Source organism: Halichoerus grypus, chromosome 4, assembly GCF_964656455.1.
Source record: "Halichoerus grypus chromosome 4, mHalGry1.hap1.1, whole genome shotgun sequence".
Lineage (NCBI taxonomy): Eukaryota > Metazoa > Chordata > Mammalia > Carnivora > Phocidae > Halichoerus > Halichoerus grypus.
In genome coordinates this window covers 193,517,755-193,535,843 of record NC_135715.1, presented here as the reverse complement: position 1 = coordinate 193,535,843, position 18,089 = coordinate 193,517,755, and the positions used below count along the sequence as shown (strand labels likewise).

Sequence of the window (18,089 nt, the reverse complement as noted above, 5' to 3'; positions counted from 1 at the left end):
GTGACCCCCATCGGAGGAGTCGGGCACGGGGGGTGGCATGACTGCCGCCCTCCCTCTCCCGGAGTCTGCCCACGGCGTCTCTGACCCTGCAGTCCAGCCTTGGAACAGCGACAGCGACACGGCCTTCCCGGCACGGTCGAGTCGCCAGTGTGCACACGGCCCCGCCCCCGCCGCAGGACGCCGCCCTCGAGGGAGCGGGGATGTCCGCCCGCGGCCTGCGCCACACACCCCCCCGCCGCCCCTTGGCCTCCGCGCCCGCCGCCCACAGTGCCCGCCGCCAGCTCTCCCGGTCCGGAAGGCGGTGACTCCGCCGGAAGGGGCGGGGCGACCGTGCCGCCTTCGCCTCCGCCCCCGGGCCGATACCAGCCAATCCGGGCAAGGCCGGAAAATAGCAGCCAATCCCAACGTGCAGCCCCCTGTCGTCAATTCCGGAGCGCGCCGCTGACGCGCCCCTATTTCAGCCCGTCCCAGTGCACCCCGCGGACGCAGGTCCATTTCAGCCAATCCCGGCGCGCGCCGCGGACGCCCGCCAATGGGAGCCCCGAGCGGCGCTGGGACGCGCGGTGGCGGCGGGCGGCGGGAAAGCGCGAGGATGGCGGGCCGGCGCGGGGCCCTCATCGTGCTGGAGGGCGTGGACCGCGCCGGCAAGAGCACGCAGAGCCGCAAGCTGGTGGCCGCGCTGTGCGCCGCGGGCCACCGCGCCGAGCTGCTCCGTTTCCCGGGTGGGTGCGGCGCCGGCGGGGCCGGGGGCCGGCTGAGGACGCGCGGGGTGCGCACGCTAGCGCGGTCGGGACGCCCCTCTTTCCGGTGGGGCTGCGGCAGGGCCGTAGGCCCCCGAGGCTGTCGTCACGAGGTGCGGACTGGGTCTGTGCCCCCGCTGCCCCCCAGCGGGCTCCCGGTGCGGTCGGCGTCCGTGCGGGTTTCGTGTCAGCGCTTAGGCTACCCGAGTCACCTTCAGGCTTGCAGAACGGGTAGGGAACTGCGGGGAGGAGGTTTCCGGGTGTTCGGGCTTCTCATCCTGAAGCCGGCCGGTCCACAGGCCCACCGGCGCTGCGTTTGAGGTGCTGAGTTGTACCTCCCTTCGCTCCTCTTGAAGCGTTTTTCATCCCTGTGTGTCTGCGCCTTGCTGCCCGGGAAGGTCCGAACCGTGTGGAGACATCCCGAAATAAAACTCAAAAGACTTGAGTTCAGCGCGAACTATGTTCTAATTGAGGTGGAAAGCCTGCCCTCACTTTTGTATTTCTCTCTCTCTCTCTTTTTTTTTAGAAAGATCAACTGAAATTGGCAAACTTCTGAGTTCTTACTTGGAAAAGAAAAGTGAGGTGGAGGACCACTCGGTGCACCTACTTTTCTCCGCGAACCGCTGGGAGCAAGTGTAAACACTACGTTTGTGCTGCACCCCCCCCCCCCCACCCCCCGTGCTTTGCCTCTTGCTTGAGATTGGGCGAATGCAGCTCTTGATTCGGAATGGCGTTGGCAGTAATGCCAGAGGCTGGACCTTTGCAAGCACCCGTCGTGTCCCCCTTAACCCCAGGTCTTAGAGCTCTGGTTCCCGAAGAGCAGGAATTGATGCTTTTTCTTCCTCATGCCCTGACACCTTTTTGTAATTAGTAGACTTTATTTTGTAAGGTAGTTTTACATATATGGAAAAGCTGGTGATAAGTACAGAGTTTCCCCCCTACCCCTGTCCCTCCCTCCCGCCCCCAATTTCTCATATTATTTGTCTTAGATTAGTGTGTTACATTTGTGACAGTGGATGAACTGATGCTGACACATTTTTTTTTTAAGATTTTAGTTATTCGGGAAAGAGAGAGGGTGAGGGGGAGTAGGGGACGGGGAGCAGAGGGAGAGGGACAAGCGGACTCTGCTGAGCGCGAGCCAGATGCAGCACTCGATCCCAGGACCATGAGATTATGAACTGAGCCGAAATCCAGGGTCAGACGCTCCATCCAACTGAGCCCCCCAGGTGCCCCATGTTGACACATTATTAACGGAAGGTTACAATTTACTTTCCCCCCCCCCCCGCCCCTTTTGTTTTACATATTCTTCTTCTACCTCCTCACTCAACGTTTTTTTTGACAGAGAGAGACACAGCAAGAGAGGGAACACAAGCAGGGGGAGGGGGAGAGGGAGAAGCAGGCTTCCTGTCGAGCAGGGAGCCCGATGCGGGGCTCGATCCCAGGACCCTGGGATCATGACCCGAGCCGAAGGCAGACGCTCAACGACTGAGCCACCCAGGTGCCCCCTCACACAGCATTTAACTGTGATCAAGTGCCTGTGGCCTGTGCTTTTAGATGATTTTGTTTCCGTTTATATACACGTATGTCATTGGAGTAGTTTTGTGTAACATAAATAAATGGGATCCTCCCATACAAACCATCTCGTAATTGGCTTTCTGATTGTGCCTTGCAAAGGTCTGACTTTCCAGTCGGTCTGGGGTGCTCTCCAGAAAGGCTGTCCGCAGTAGATTCAGCCAGATACCTGTTCGTGGTTTTGCACTGGCCCCTCTTACAAGCAAGCCTGCACTGCTTTCTTTTGGCTTAGCTGTGTCTGGTTTGGAAAGGCCTTCCCACTCCCAAGGACAAGAAGAGAATGAGATCGTTTTTATAATCTTTAATACATCTGGAATTTAGGGACATAATTGTTCCGATTTGGTTTTTGTGGCTTTGTAGAAAAATAAGGTAGGTCCACTTAAAAGTGGAGAGTAATGCTGACTCCACTTCCTAGTGATCCTGTCCCTGCTGCACAGGCCTGCATGCCCGTGGTCCGTCTGTCCTGCCACAGCTCCCACAGCTCCCCCTTCGGGTAGCTCCAGCCACTACCGTTTGATGGGTCAGATTTGAAAGTCCTTGGGTCAGATGCCAGTTTCACGTGTGGCACCGCTGCCCACCAGCTGTGTGGCCATCATGGGGGTGCCCCACGGCAGGTGCTGGTGAGGCTCAAGGAAAGCTGGCCAGGCAGGCCTGGGAATGAGGGCTAGTAAACCTGGGGTGCTTGGAAGCACTTTGTGAGAAACTGGTTATTTCCTCCAGCCGTGTAATTGTCCACCTTTTTGCTATGCTTCGTCTTAACTGAATCAGTTGCTGGTTCCCAAAAATACTTGTCCTCTGGCATCTTTACAGTTTGGCAGCACAGAGCGTGTGGTGCTGTCCTCACAGGATGGGGGCAGCACCCTCCCTTCCCTCCCCTGTCTGTTTGCCAAACCCAGCGCTCCTTCAGGGGCATCTTAAATAGCACTCTGTGCAGGAATTTGTTCCTAGAAATGAGCGATTTCTTTTACTTCCTGTATCAATCTAGCTATTTTCTACTCATTTTTAAGTTTTTACTTTGGAATAATTTCAATCAACTGGAAGAGTTGCAAGAATAGTGCCAAGAATTCCTGCATGCCCCTCCAAACTTCACCTGTTACTAATATTTTGCCACATTTGTGTTATCATTTGCTCCCTTTTAAAAAATTACAGGTCATTTATTTTATAAAATTCAGGGTTGGTCTGATGTTTCCTCACAAACAGATTTGGGTTTGTATTTTTGTCAGGAATACCATGGAAGTGACATTGGGTCAGTCATCTTTAGGACGCTGAGCCAGGAGGGATGCAGTGTGGTTTGGCCCCCACTGGATTGCTAAGTAGTCAAAAGGGGAGGGACACCTGGGTGGGTCAGTCGGGGAAGTGTCTGCCTTTGGCTCAGGTCATGATCCCAGGGTCCTGGGATCGAGTCCCACATCAGGCTCCCTGCTCAGCGGGGAGCCTGCTTCTCCCTCTGCTGCTCCCCCTGCTTGTGCTCTCTCTCTCTGGCAAATAAATAAATAAAATCTTTTTTAAAAAATCAGTATAAAAAAGGGGGGGGAGGGGCACCTGGGTGGCTCAGTTGGTTAAGCGACTGCCTTCAGCTCAGGTCATGATCCTGGAGTCCCTGGATCGAGTCCCGCATCGGGCTCCCTGCTCAGCGAGGAGCCTGCTTCTCCCTCTGACCCTCCCCCTTCTCATGTGCTCTCTCTCATTCTCACTCTCTCAAATAAATAAATAAATCTTTAAAAAAAAAAAAGGGAATACTACAAAACTACATAAATATCCCCTTTCTCATCAAACTTTGATTTTTTACTTTATCATTCATTAATAAATGTTCCTGAGTTTGTTGTGATTTCAAATGGTGATTTTCCTATGTGTATTAGTCGGCTTCCTATGTAAGGAAGACTTTCCTGCCTCCCCGGGTCATCCATGTGTCCATCATCAGTGTGGACTCACAAGTTCTTTTTTACTTGGTGAGTCATACTATCAGTTGTTTTGATGTTTAGATTATTGCAAATTTGGCCTCTGGAAATCTCTTCATGTTGGCTTGTGTCCATTTGCTGTGTTCCTAGGCCTCGTTTTTTGAGAACTTTTTGGTAGAACAAGATGTTCAGGTTTCTCTTGTGTTTTCTCCTGCTCCAGCCCAGGAACCAGCTGCTCTTTTCTGTTTAATGGAGAGTGGTATTTAGAAACCAACATCTGGGTGCTGGGCGCTTGCTGCTAGTGAGCATCCCTGCCTCTAGGCTCCTGTTATGGTTGGACCTGCATATGAGTTTATCTTGGTCTGCGTCTGTTTCTCTCTCTCTGTGTCTATGCTAACAGACCTACTGTTCCAGCCCGGCACCATGCTCTTCCTGGCTCGCGGCATCCTCAGCATACCCACCTGTGTAAAAGCCTGTGGAGAGGTCAATGCTGGTCTGCATCTCTGTCCTTAAAACAAGGGCACACCGAGTGCTGTCTTCAGAGGTCTCTTGGGGCAGGGTTTTCCCATCTTCACTGTGTGTCATTTGGGATACAGGTTCATTTGACTCTGTATATGATTTTAGGGTTTTTTTCCCATCTTGATTTAATTTTAGTTTTTGGAAACATGAAACATTAAATGGTTCTAAAAGTCAAAAGTCATAGAAAAAGGTCACTGCCTTACCCACCCACTTCTGCTCTCCCTCTGTGGGTAATCTGTTCATTTCTAGTGTTCCCCTCTGGAATCATTTTATATACAAGCAGAGACGTATGTGATGTCTTAATTTGCCAATTTGCCGCCTTCAAAACATAGCCTGCCGTGTGTTTGTACTCTGCTTTCCTAAGGACATCAGGAGATGGTGTTCTGTCGGCTGATAGACACCTCCCTCGTTCCTCATACAGCTGCGTCGTTCTCTTGTGCGTGTGCTGGAGCTGTTTGTTCTATCAATTTTCTGTTTGTGAGGTTAGGTAATTTTTTTAATAGTTTGCAGTTACAGGTAATGCTGTGATGGAAACTGCATTTTACTGCCGGAGGTGTGCTTTCTGTCTCCCTACTGGTCTGTGAGCTTCTCAAGGTCACAGGTAACAAACATCTTTTTGTTCCACAAAGTGCAAGTGACACTTCTTGCTAATGTCAAGCTCTTTCAAGCTCTGTGCACATCTTCCTAAGATCTTGGGGCCGGGGGATGGGGGTTGAGCCGCCATCACCTGGTTGAGGACATCCTCGGCCACCCTGTCCATCCTTGTCCTGGCCCTTCAGGCTCTAGGCAGCGAGCATCATCCCACCCTGGCTGCATCTGCACCTTTGCTCTCCTGGGCTCTCCTTCCCAGTGGGGTAGCCTGGCCCTCCACACCCCTGCCCAGACGGCCAGCAAGACTTCCTCTGTTCATCCGTCTTCATCAGTTGTGTTTGTTTTGCTTTCACAGACTTGTCTTTTTCACATTGGGCTTTGCTGGGAGCACCCCGGCGGCATCTTCTAAGGAGAAGATCCAGAGCTTTTCTGAATGCACACAGGCCACAGATCACTGCCCTGTCATCCCTCTACTGTGTTGGTCTCTGTATCAGTGAATTACACCGTCAGGGCCTGTGAAGCCAGGACCGTGGCTCAGAAACACGCTCTGTTTTTTAGGCCGCTGATTAAGAAGAAGTTGAGCCAGGGCGTCACCCTCGTTGTTGACAGATACGCATTTTCTGGTGTCGCCTTCACCAGCGCCAAGGAGGTGAGTGCCGCGGGGTCCCCGGTGGGGAGATGCGGGGTGCGGACCCAGGAGTGTGTGGGGCGTTAGGAGTCTTCTGTGCTCGGTTCGTTTGCTGCGTACTGTAGGAAGAGCAGACGTTGCTGGAGCCGCAGCTTGTTGTCGGGTAACTTGGACGTCCCCACCTCCCTTTCCCAAGGTGGTCACTCAGCAGCGCTCCTCCACTCAGTGTCTTGTTTTCAGGGCAGATGGTGCGTGTCTGGGCGACTTCTGTGTGGTTCCCGGGCCTCCCCGCGCCACGAAGCTGTCGTCTTAGGGTAGAGTAGCTATGCCACCACTTCGTTCTGCTACTTACTTAGATGTTTTCAAACACATACCAGCAGAGGGAACGATAAAGCACCCGCACCGACACCTGTCCCAGAGCCTTCTGGTCTCCTCTCCGACCCGTCAGACACATCACCGGCTCTTCCACGGACATTTCAGTTCGCATCCCAGAAATGACTTCTTACAAACACCATGTCGCCTCAGACAGCAGGTGTTTCGTCCACCATCACTCAGTCCGTGTGCGAAGTGGCCAGTGCGGTTAGAAACTGTTTGATGTGTCTTGTGTTTCTACAGTTAGACTGAATCAGAATCCATTTCAGGGCCATACTTGAAGGGTCTCTTAAATCTCTTTTAAAATACAGGTCCTTTTTTCTGTGCATTAAAATTTTTTAAAACTTTATTTTGGGGCGGCTACTTGAAGAAGCATTGGGCTCCCCTGTCAAGAGCTGCAGGGCATCTGGCTGTCTCGTTTGTGGTAACAGCCCTTGATGATGGTTCTCTCACGAGGGGTTGCAAAATGATAACCTTTCAATTCTGCCCGTCCTTCCTCGGGCGCTGGCTGGAATCCTTCTGAAAGGACACTTGCGCTATGAGATATCGGTCAGTGGGATTCCGTCTGTAGAGGAGGACAGGGAGAGTGACCGTCATGCCCGGACCGGCTCCCTCACGTCCTCCTGGTGTGCTGATGCCGGGGGGCTGTGGGGCTGACGGAATTCTCCATTTGTGGTATGTCAGACAGAGATTAGCTCATTTTCCCCCTTTTATGAATTTTGAAACTAAACATTAGACCCCATTAAGCCTTCTTTCTCTAACTGTTGGGTTCTGTGCTGCCAGAATTTTTCCCTGGATTGGTGCAAGCAGCCAGATGTGGGCCTCCCCAAGCCGGACCTGGTGGTGTTCCTTCAGTTACGGTTGGCCGAGGCTGCCATGCGGGGCGAGTTTGGCCGTGAACGCTACGAGAACGGGAACTTCCAGGAGCGGGCACTGCACCGCTTCCACCAGCTGATGGCGGATGAGACTTTGAACTGGAAGGTGAGGGTGTCTTCCACTGTCGCCTCCCGAATGGCCAGCTGGGAGCTGCCGGAACATGGCTCGGAGTCCTGCTACCGAGCAGAGACGTCGGCCGAGCACTGCTCCACCGGCAGGGCCTTGGGGCGCGCCCCTCAGGCGTAGCAAACCCTTTCCTTCGTGAGTGCAAAGCAGGGGAGTTTGGGGCCTGGTGGGTGGATTGGGGAGAATTTGCCAGACAGCAGCTCCCAAACAGCAGTCCCGTGTGGCCAGCCGTCCTCCGCCGGGCTTTGCCAGGCTTGTCATCTAGAAAGCACAGCCCGTGAGTCACTGCTCACTTTGCCTTCCATCTGTAACCTACAAGTCGCACTCTGACTCGTTGTGTCTGTCGCCGCCCCCCCCCCCCCAGTCTCCTCAAAAGTTGAGTTTGGCTGGTTTGGGGCTCAGCCCCCACCCCCTGGGAGTCATTTGCTGCCTCCCTCTCAACCCTGTCCTGCCAGTTCCAGCCCCAGGGCCGTTCCTCATTTCCTCTCGTGGGGATGAGCTCCTGTCTCCACGCTCACTCCCAGGCCTGGGCGTCACCTGCAGGCTCCCGTCCCCCCACATCACCACACTCTGCCGGCTCCCTGTCTCCCTTTGCTCGGTGCCCCACAGCCCTGCTCCCTCCATCTAAGGGCACCTCACCCAGGGCCCGGCCCCAGTCCCAGGGGCCAGCCTCACATCTCCCTCCCTGAAGGACCATCCACTGTCCTCCCTGTGGACACCAAAGCTGACCCTTCCCCCTTCCTCCCTGCACGCACCCATCCCCAGACCCACCTCGTGTGAACACACCTGGTCGCCTGGGCCCACCTTTGTCCCCGTGTGGTCAGAGGCCGCCCCTGGCAACGAGCAAGCTGACGTTGACAGCTGGTAAGTCTCACTCCCGAGACAGGCTGCACTCTTGCTGCTCTGGGGAAGGTTTAAGGGTGTTGGCTTTGGCTCCTAGTTTGGCCGTCTTGTCTGCTTGATGCTTCTCCCGCGACCTGCCTGTCCGCAGCCCTCCCCACTTCTCCACACTGACTTCTGCTTGCTCGTTGCCAGGGTGGGGGTTCCTCTGGGGGGCTCCTTTGTGGCGTAGGTTGCACACGTATTTTTAAAGTATGGGTTTCACCACTAGCTAAAAGTACAGCGTTCCTATGAAACCTCTCATAAGCAAAAACGGCATAAAGCAAAGAAGCAATTACCATTAATTTATATGGAAATGTTTTTTAATGTTCTCAGACCCAAAAAACCACCTTTCCTAGGCTTTTGTGACGCATCTTGCTAACAGACGCACAAAATCAATGGAGATGAAGCCCAGATGCACAGCTCAGAGCTCGGTGGCTGGACGGCAACAGGCCGAGAGAGGCTCCCGGGAAGGAGCTGGGCGGGGGGCGGGGGGGGGGGGTGCGCTGCCCCCAGGACGACTCGCTGCAGAACCGGCGCGGAATGGTATTTTTGCTTTTTGCCTTTTTTTGTAAAAGCAAAAACACTTTTTGGATTTCCTTCGGTTAGCAAAAACAGGTACTAACATAAATCTTTCACAAAAGCAAAGTGGTGTAACACAAACTTTCACAAAGCAGGGGACACCCGCATACCCACGGCCTTTCCATCTGTTTCATGTGCTCACGTCAGTGCTGAGCCTACACGGCTTATCTCATGGTCTGAGAAGGGCATTTCTTTGCCCACATGGAAACTTCAATCCCATTTTTGTACTGGTTGATTTTATCATACGAAAAATTGCAAAGTTCTGTTCCCTTTGTTTTTCCTTTGTCAGTCAGTTCTATGTGGCTTCAAACTATTCTGGATTTATAACACATTTCAAACCCTGCAAGGAATAAGACAAGAAGGTATGAAATCAGGAATGGGAGTGGGGAAAGAAACAGGAAACCGTTTCCTGCCGCCCAGTGCTGGCGCTCTCCGCCCCGAACCTCCCCACTTTTCATCTCATTTCACGTCCTTTAGCTTAAGAACGTCTTTTAACGTTTCCTGTAGGGTGGGTCTCCTGGCATAGAACTCTCAGCTTTTGTTCATCTGAAAATTAACTTTTTTAACATTCTTTGAAAAAATTTTTAAACAATAACAAAAAAGTTACAACTTGCAAGTACAATACAAAAAAACTCTTCCCTGGGACCTTTGAGAACAAATTAGTCCCTAATGCCCCCTCCCTGCCAAAATCAGGACATTAACGCAGATCCCTTGCCACCCCCAGGTCCCCAGGCCCCGTTCAGGTTCCCCCGTTGGTCCCACTACTCGTGTCCTTTTTAACAAATGACCCAGTGTACGGTCCGTACAGCCCCATCGCTGGTCTCTAGCCTGTGTGACTTTCACAACACTGACACTTTTGAAGCTCATAGCATTTGATTTGTAGATGAGTCTCAGATGGACTTGGCTGTTTCCCCGTGATGGGATTCACGTGCGTCTTTGGCAGGGCGGCCCAGGAGGGAGGCTGGGTGCTCACTGCGTCCTGCCATGTGGGTAGGATTTCCATTTGTTCACTTCTGGGGATGTTCACTTTTCGGGGTATTGATTTTTATTTGCGTGCCGCTGACGCACACTTAGAGGAGTTTCGGCGTGCAGCCGAGTGACTGGACGGGAGCGTACGTTACACTGGGCTCGCCACATGTGTGACCCCCCCGGTCACCACACGACGCCATTGCGGGATCACTGACCGCGGTCCCCGTGCTGCGCCTTTCATCCCCGGGACGCACTCGCTCCGTAACTGCACGCGGCACCTCCCGCCCCTTCACCCCTTCTGTCCACCCTCCACCCCCTCCCCCCTGTGCGTTTATGGGTCTGATTCTGCTCTTTGTGCGATTATTCACTTGCTTTGTGTGTTAGATTCCACATACAAGTGAAATCCTGCGGTATTCGTCCTGCTCTGTGTGACTTAGTTCCCGGAGCGTGACGCAGTCTCGGGCTCCCCATGTTGTTGCCGATGGCAAGAGCTCATCCTTTTGTATGGCCGAGTGACGCCCCACTGTGTGCGTGCTGGCTCGGTGGGGTTTGCCAGGCTTCTGCACGGTCACGTCACTCTCTCCCTGTGTAATAAGTATTTTGTGATGAGATTCTTATAAACCATGTAAAAATCTCACAGCTCATCAGATTTTCAATTTACCTGTACGTCTCTCTCTGTACGGATTTGTGTTTCTGTTTGACTCACCGCGGTCTGTCCTGCCCGCCCCGCTGCCCCAGCCGGCAGCTCGTTACCTCCTCGCGGGTCCCTGCACTTCAGGACGCGTACTGCTCCCCCGCACATTAGTACTTCCAGGTTCATCCTGTACGCTTCCAGCCCCGCTCTGGAATCAGCTGCTTCCCCAGGCTTCCATGCTTCGGTCTTGTGGGGAAAGCTATTGTAAAGCCGTGGGCAGGGGCCCAGGTGCTTCTTGGCACAGTGCCGTCGCTGCCCCCGGGCCCGCAGAGGACTGGAGATGTGGTTTCTACGGGATATGGCTGCATGGGAGTTCGTACACAGCGTGTGCGAGTTTACATGTAACGTGTGTGCGTAGTACGCCCATGTGCGAGTCTGTATGCGGGGTGCGTGTGCGTGTAGTACGCCCATGTGCAAGTCTGTATGTGGGGTGCGTGTAGTACACCAGTGTGCGAGTCTGTATGCGGGGTGCGTGTGCGTGTAGTAGACCGTGTGCGAGTCTGTATGCGGGGTGCGTGTGCGTGTAGTACACCCATGTGCGAGTCTGTATGCGGGGTGCGTGTGCGTGTAGTACACCCATGTGCGAGTCTGTATGCGGGGTGCGTGTGCGTGTAGTACACCCATGTGCGAGTCTGTATGCGGGGTGCGTGTGCGTGTAGTACACCGGTGTGCGAGTCTGCATGCGGGGTGCGTGTGCGTGTAGTACGCCGTGTGCGGGTCTGTATGCGGGGTGCGTGTGCGTGTAGTACACCCGTGTGTGAGTCGGTATGCGGGGTGCGTGTGCGTGTAGTACACCGGTGTGCGAGTCTGTATGCGGGGTGCGTGTGCGTGTAGTACGCCGTGTGCGAGTCTGTATGCGGGGTGCGTGTGCGTGTAGTACGCCGTGTGCGAGTCTGTATGCGGGGTGCGTGTGCGTGTAGTACGCCGTGTGCGAGTCTGTATGCAGGGTGCGTGTGCGTGTAGTACGCCGTGTGCGAGTCTGTATGCGGGGTGCGTGTGCGTGTAGTACGCCGTGTGCGAGTCTGTATGCGGGGTGCGTGTGCGTGTACTACGCCGTGTGCGAGTCTGTATGCGGGGTGCGTGTGCGTGTAGTACGCCGTGTGCGAGTCTGTATGCGGGGTGCGTGTGCGTGTAGTACGCCGTGTGCGAGTCTGTATGCGGGGTGCGTGTGCATGTAGTAGACCGTGTGCGAGTCTGTATGCGGGGTGCGTGTGTGTGTAGTACACCGTGTGTGAGTCTGTATGCGGGGTGCGTGTGCATGTAGTAGACCGTGTGTGAGTCTGTATGCGGGGTGCGTGTAGTACGCCGTGTGCGGGTGTGTATGCGGGGTGCGTGTGCGTGTAGTAGACCGTGTGCGAGTCTGTATGCGGGGTGCGTGTGCGTGTAGTACGCCATGTGCGAGTCTGTATGCGGGGTGCGTGTGCATGTAGTACACCCGTGTGCGAGTCTGTATGCGGGGTGCGTGTGCGTGTAGTACACCCGTGTGCGAGTCTGTATGCGGGGTGCGTGTGCGTGTAGTACACCGGTGTGCGAGTCTGTATGTGGGGTGCGTGTGCGTGTAGTACGCCGTGTGCGAGTCTGTATGCGGGGTGCGTGTGCGTGTAGTACGCCGTGTGCGGGTCTGTATGCGGGGTGCGTGTGCGTGTAGTACACCGGTGTGCGAGTCTGTATGCAGGGTGCGTGTGCATGTAGTACGCCGTGTGCGAGTCTGTATGCGGGGTGCGTGTGCGTGTAGTACACCGGTGTGCGAGTCTGTATGTGGGGTGCGTGTGCGTGTAGTACGCCGTGTGCGAGTCTGTATGCGGCGTGCGTGTGCGTGTAGTACGCCGTGTGCGAGTCTGTATGCGGGGTGCGTGTGCGTGTAGTACGCCGTGTGCGGGTCTGTATGCGGGGTGCGTGTGCGTGTAGTACGCCGTGTGCGGGTCTGTATGCGGGGTGCGTGTGCGTGTAGTACGCCGTGTGCGAGTCTGTATGCGGGCTGCGTGTGCGTGTACTACGCCCATGTGTGAGTCTGTATGCGGGCTGCGTGTGCGTGTACTACGCCCATGTGCGAGTCTGCGGGGTGCGTGTGCGTGTACGCCCGTGTGCGAGTCTGCGGGGTGCGTGTGCGTGTAGTACGCCGTGTGCGAGTCTGTATGCGGGGTGCGTGTGCGTGTAGTACACCCGTGCGAGTCTGTATGCGGGGTGCGTGTGCGTGTAGTATGCCGTGTGCGAGTCTGCAGGGTGCGTGTGCGTGTACTACGCCCATGTGCGAGTCTGTATGCGGGGTGCGTGTGCATGTACTACGCCGTGTGCGAGTCTGTATGCGGGGTGCGTGTGCGTGTAGTACACCGGTGTGCGAGTCTGCAGGGTGCGTGTGCATGTAGTACGCCGTGTGCGAGTCTGCATGCGGGGTGCGTGTGCGTGTAGTACGCCGTGTGCGAGTGTGTATGCGGGGTGCGTGTGCGTGTAGTACACCGGTGTGCGAGTCTGTATGCGGGGTGCGTGTGCGTGTAGTACACCGGTGTGCGAGTCTGCATGCGGGGTGCGTGTGCGTGTAGTACGCCGTGTGCGATTCTGTATGCGGGGTGCGTGTGCGTGTAGTACATCCGTGTGCGAGTCTGTATGCGGGGTGCGTGTGCGTGTAGTACGCCGTGTGCGAGTCTGTATGCGGGGTGCATGTGCGTGTAGTACACCCGTGTGTGAGTCTGTATGCGGGGTGCGTGTGGTGTAGTATGCCGTGTGCGAGTCTGTATGCGGGGTCCCTGTGCGTGTACTACGCCCATGTGCGAGTCTGTATGCGGGGTGCGTGTGCGTGTACTACGCCCGTGTGCGAGTCTGTATGCGGGGTGTGTGTGCGTGTAGTACGCCCGTGTGCGAGTCTGTATGCGGGGTGCGTGTGCGTGTAGTACGCCGTGTGCGAGTCTGTATGCGGGGTGCGTGTGCGTGTAGTACACCCGTGTGTGAGTCTGTATGCGGGGTGCGTGTGCGTGTAGTATGCCGTGTGCGAGTCTGTATGCGGGGTCCCTGTGTGTGTACTACGCCCATGTGCGAGTCTGTATGCGGGGTGCGTGTGCGTGTACTACGCCCATGTGCGAGTCTGTATGCGGGGTGTGTGTGCGTGTAGTATGCCCGTGTGCGAGTCTGCGGGGTGCGTGTGCGTGTAGTACGCCGTGTGGGAGTCTGTATGCGGGGTGCGTATGCGTGTAGTACACCCGTGTGCGAGTCTGTATGCGGGGTGCGTGTGCGTGTAGTATGCCGTGTGCAAGTCTGTATGCGGGGTGCGTGTGCGTGTACTACGCCCATGTGCGAGTCTGTATGCGGGGTGCGTGTGCGTGTAGTACACCGGTGTGCGAGTCTGTATGCGGGCTGCGTGTGCGTGTACTACGCCCATGTGCAAGTCTCTATGCGGGGTGCATGTAGTACACCGTGTGCGGGTCTGTATGCGGGGTGCGTGTAGTACGCCGTGTGCGAGTCTGTATGCGGGGTGCGTGTAGTACACCCATGTGCGAGTCTGTATGCGGGGTGCGTGTGCGTGTAGTACGCCCATGTGCGAGTCTGTATGCGGGGTGCGTGTGCGTGTAGTACACCGGTGTGCGAGTCTGTATGCGGGGTGCGTGTGCGTGTAGTACGCCGTGTGCGAGTCTGTATGCGGGGTGCGTGTGCGTGTAGTACACCGGTGTGCGAGTCTGTATGCGGGGTGCATGTGCGTGTAGTACGCCGTGTGCGAGTCTGTATGCGGGGTGCGTGTGCGTGTAGTACGCCGTGTGCGAGTCTGTATGCGGGGTGCGTGTGCGTGTACTACGCCCATGTGCGAGTCTGTATGCGGGGTGCGTGTGCGTGTAGTACACCGTGTGAGTCTGTATGCGGGGTGCGTGTAGTACGCCGTGTGCGGGTCTGTATGCGGGGTGCGTGTGCGTGTAGTAGACCGTGTGCGAGTCTGTATGCGGGGTGCGTGTGCGTGTAGTAGACCGTGTGCGAGTCTGTATGCGGGGTGCGTGTAGTACGCCGTGTGTGGGTCTCTATGCGGGGTGCGTGTGCGTGTACTACGCCCATGTGCGAGTCTGTATGCGGGGTGTGTGTGCGTGTAGTACACCGGTGTGCGAGTCTGTATGCGGGCTGCGTGTGCGTGTACTACGCCCATGTGCAAGTCTGTATGCGGGGTGCATGTAGTACACCGTGTGCGGGTCTGTATGCGGGGTGCGTGTAGTACGCCGTGTGCGAGTCTGTATGCGGGGTGCGTGTAGTACACCCATGTGCGAGTCTGTATGCGGGGTGCGTGTGCGTGTACTACGCCCATGTGCGAGTCTGTATGCGGGGTGCGTGTGCGTGTAGTACACCGGTGTGCGAGTCTGTATGCGGGGTGCGTGTGCGTGTAGTACGCCGTGTGCGAGTCTGTATGCGGGGTGCGTGTGCGTGTAGTACACCGGTGTGCGAGTCTGTATGCGGGGTGCGTGTGCGTGTAGTACGCCGTGTGCGAGTCTGTATGCGGGGTGCGTGTGCGTGTAGTACGCCGTGTGCGAGTCTGTATGCGGGGTGCGTGTGCGTGTACTACGCCCATGTGCGAGTCTGTATGCGGGGTGCGTGTGCGTGTAGTACACCGTGTGAGTCTGTATGCGGGGTGCGTGTAGTACGCCGTGTGCGGGTCTGTATGCGGGGTGCGTGTGCGTGTAGTAGACCGTGTGCGAGTCTGTATGCGGGGTGCGTGTGCGTGTAGTAGACCGTGTGCGAGTCTGTATGCGGGGTGCGTGTAGTACGCCGTGTGTGGGTCTCTATGCGGGGTGCGTGTGCGTGTAGTACGCCGTGTGCGGGTCTGTATGCGGGGTGCGTGTGCGGGTCTGTATGTGGGGTGCGTGTGCGTGTAGTACGCCGTGTGCGGGTCTGTATGCGGGGTGCGTGTGCGTGTAGTACGCCGTGTGCGGGTCTGTATGCGGGGTGCGTGTGCGTGTAGTACGCCGTGTGCGAGTCTGTATGCGGGGTGCGTGTGCGTGTAGTACACCCGTGTGCGAGTCTGTATGCGGGGTGCGTGTGCGTGTAGTACGCCGTGTGCGAGTCTGTATGCGGGGTGCGTGTGCATGTAGTAGACCGTGTGCGAGTCTGTATGCGGGGTGCGTGTGTGTGTAGTACACCGTGTGTGAGTCTGTATGCGGGGCGCGTGTGCATGTAGTAGACCGTGTGTGAGTCTGTATGCGGGGTGCGTGTAGTACGCCGTGTGCGTCTGTATGCGGGGTGCGTGTGCGTGTAGTACGCCGTGTGCGTCTGTATGCGGGGTGCGTGTGCGTGTAGTACACCGGTGTGCGAGTCTGTATGCGGGGTGCGTGTGCGTGTAGTACGCCGTGTGTGGGTCTGTATGCGGGGTGCGTGTGCGTGTAGTACGCCGTGTGCGGGTCTGTATGCGGGGTGCGTGTGCATGTAGTAGACCGTGTGCGAGCGCACGTGCAGTCTTGGGCTGTGCAGGAGGTCACTGTGAGCTGTGCGCTCAGACCTCACGGAACGGTCACACACGCGTCTGAGCGGGTCTGCACCCCCCGCAGCTCCTCCAGAATCGGCTGCCCAAGAGGCCCCCTCAGGGCCGAGCCTGGACCGGCAGTGAGACCGGGCACCCCCTGAGCACACAGAAGCTTCTGTCCAGCTTGGTCCCCCTTGCTTCGGGCGGACAGCAGTTTCTCGGGTGGCTGGCTCCCTTAGTGACCGGAGGTCCTCACGCTTTTCACGTGAGGGCACAGCATCCACACATCGAGGGGGAGAGCGGCCCGGCTGGGTCAGGACAGGACGAAACCATCTTCCCCGGGAGGAAAGGATTCAGACCCAGGGTTGGCTTCTGTGCGGAACTTCCTTGGGCTCCGAGCAGCATCGGGCATGGCCTGGGGGAGGGGCAGGGGCTCCACCGGCCGGGGTGGGGAGGGCGCCTCACTGACGCGCACGCCGGCTCGAGCTGGGGGAGGGGGGGTCTGATTGGGAGCAAGACTGGGCCGCAGCAGGAGCCTGGGTGGCTTCATCCCAAGGACACAGGCAGAGGCCGCCCTCCCCAGCCAATGGCAAAGGTCAGACGAAGGTGTAGGATGAAGAACCCGAATGTGTGCTGTACCCTTCTAGAACCCAGCCCCGTCTGAAGTCACACACTGAGAGCAGTGACGAGCGTTAACGGTTCTCTTTTCCTCCTGCCTCCCCCATGGGGACAGATGGTCGACGCTTCCAAGAGCATCGAAGATGTCCACAAGGAAATCCACGCCCTCTGTGTGTACACCATCCAGGCCGCCGCGCAGAGGCCGCTGGGGGAGCTGTGGAAGTAGCCATGCCGCGCCCCCTCCTGGGGTCCTGCGAGGCCGCGCTGGGGGTACATGGACGCCCAGACGACGTGCTCGCGGAGCAGGACGCAGAGACAAGCAGCCCCCAGGAGCCCGCGGGGTGTGCCGTGGCGCCGCTGTCCTCGGTCCTCTCTCTCACCCCCAAGATACCAGTAAATTACTGTGTTCTGTGCTTTCCTACGGGAATTCAACACACAGGCAGGCAGTTTCAGTGAAATGGCAGTCAGTTAAAATTCTCCCGAATTTCTTACAGGCACTAATAAAAATTCATTTGAAAAGATACCGCAGAAGCTCTCGCTTTCCTTAGCCGCCGTGGGCTTGACGGGGCGTCCTTCCTCGTGGGCGAGGGCTCGTCCCCGGGGCGCGGGGGCCTGTCCGGTCTCGAGGCTGCAGACGCGGGCTCGGCCGCTCGCTGTTGTCAGTCTGCCCCGTTGGGAGCCACTCGGGGCGCTCTGTTGACTCCTGGGAGAATCCGGAGCGGAGCAGGGCCGAGTGCTGGACGGAGGGCAGGCAGGGTTCCCCCCGTCCACTCCGTGGGTCTGGGCCCCCCCACCTGGAGGGGCAGCTGCCTTCTGTGGCTGGGATGGGATCTGTGTGAACACCAAGTGGTGGCCCGGCGATGCCGACGGGGCCCGGGCAGAGCCTGCGTGCGGCCACGAGGGTCCGTGCTTGTCTGGGTTCCTTGTCTGTGGTCACTGGGCAGCCGGCCCTCGGTCCCGGTCCTTGGGTGGCACCTCAGAAGGGGGCAAAGGACGTGATAGGTGAGCGTGGCTGGTGGCTGTGCGGCCTTGAGTGAGGCCACAAGGGGACAGTCGTGGAGACGCAGTTCGGTGTCACCTGCTTACAGAGGGGCCTCCAGCAGCTCCTACGGCCGCGGGCGGCCGGGCATCTGAAGCGTCCGCTTACGTGCACCCAGACCGGGCAGCACACGTGTGGTCAGGGCCCGAGGACCCGCCACGGAGAGACAGAAGCCATCAGAACTGCACACGGGGTTCGACTAGAGCCCCGGGGTCACCCATGGGGACGGTCTGACGGCACCGTCCGTAGCTGCCTTCGTGCTTCTTCACACGACCGAGGCCACGCCCCCTGTGAGGAAAACGCGAGTCAGCCTCAAGTCCTAAGACCCCAAACCAGCCTCTCTGCCTCTTGCAGCCTCGTCAGGGCTGCTGGGGGGCGGGGGCGCGAGCGAGCCGGGCTGTGGGGCCAGAGGTGGGAGCAACCTCCTCGGGAGGAACAGCCGGAGCAGAGAGGGTCCCGCGCGTGCGGGGCAGCGGGGCTGGGACGGGGGCAGAAGCGGTCCGACACTTCAACTTTCTTCAGGAAATACAGCATGTGTCTGGAGACATCTGGCCAGGC

The 18,089-nt window shown here is 57.1% G+C and overlaps 1 protein-coding gene across 2 annotated transcripts; it reads left to right on the top strand.

The window, feature by feature from the left end:
• The first annotated feature begins 488 nt into the window (after window positions 1–488).
• On the top strand, window positions 489–17,015 carry DTYMK (deoxythymidylate kinase). 2 transcript variants are annotated; one of them, XM_036081876.2, is made up of 5 exons: window positions 518–722; window positions 1,267–1,375; window positions 5,879–5,969; window positions 7,104–7,301; window positions 16,608–17,015. In XM_036081876.2, the coding sequence occupies exons 1-5, from the start codon at window positions 533–535 to the stop codon at window positions 16,716–16,718; spliced, it is 699 nt and encodes a 232-aa protein (XP_035937769.2). In that variant the 5' UTR covers window positions 518–532; the 3' UTR covers window positions 16,719–17,015. The 2 variants fall into 2 exon arrangements, with proteins under 2 accessions (XP_077927737.1, XP_035937769.2); XM_078071611.1 differs by lacking the exons at window positions 5,879–5,969; window positions 16,608–17,015 and having other exon boundaries at window positions 489–722; window positions 7,176–7,298.
• The last annotated feature ends 1,074 nt before the right edge of the window (window positions 17,016–18,089 follow it).

Excerpts from the sequence above, each read along its gene's own strand:
- DTYMK (XM_036081876.2), top strand. The coding sequence starts at position 533 with ATGGGAGCCCCGAGCGGCGCTGGGACGCGCGGTGGCGGCGGGCGGCGG. Across the intron at positions 1,376-5,878 it reads GCGAACCGCTGGGAGCAAGT|GCCGCTGATTAAGAAGAAGT; the intron begins GTAAACACTACG and ends TCTGTTTTTTAG. Across the intron at positions 5,970-7,103 it reads CCTTCACCAGCGCCAAGGAG|AATTTTTCCCTGGATTGGTG; the intron begins GTGAGTGCCGCG and ends CTGTGCTGCCAG.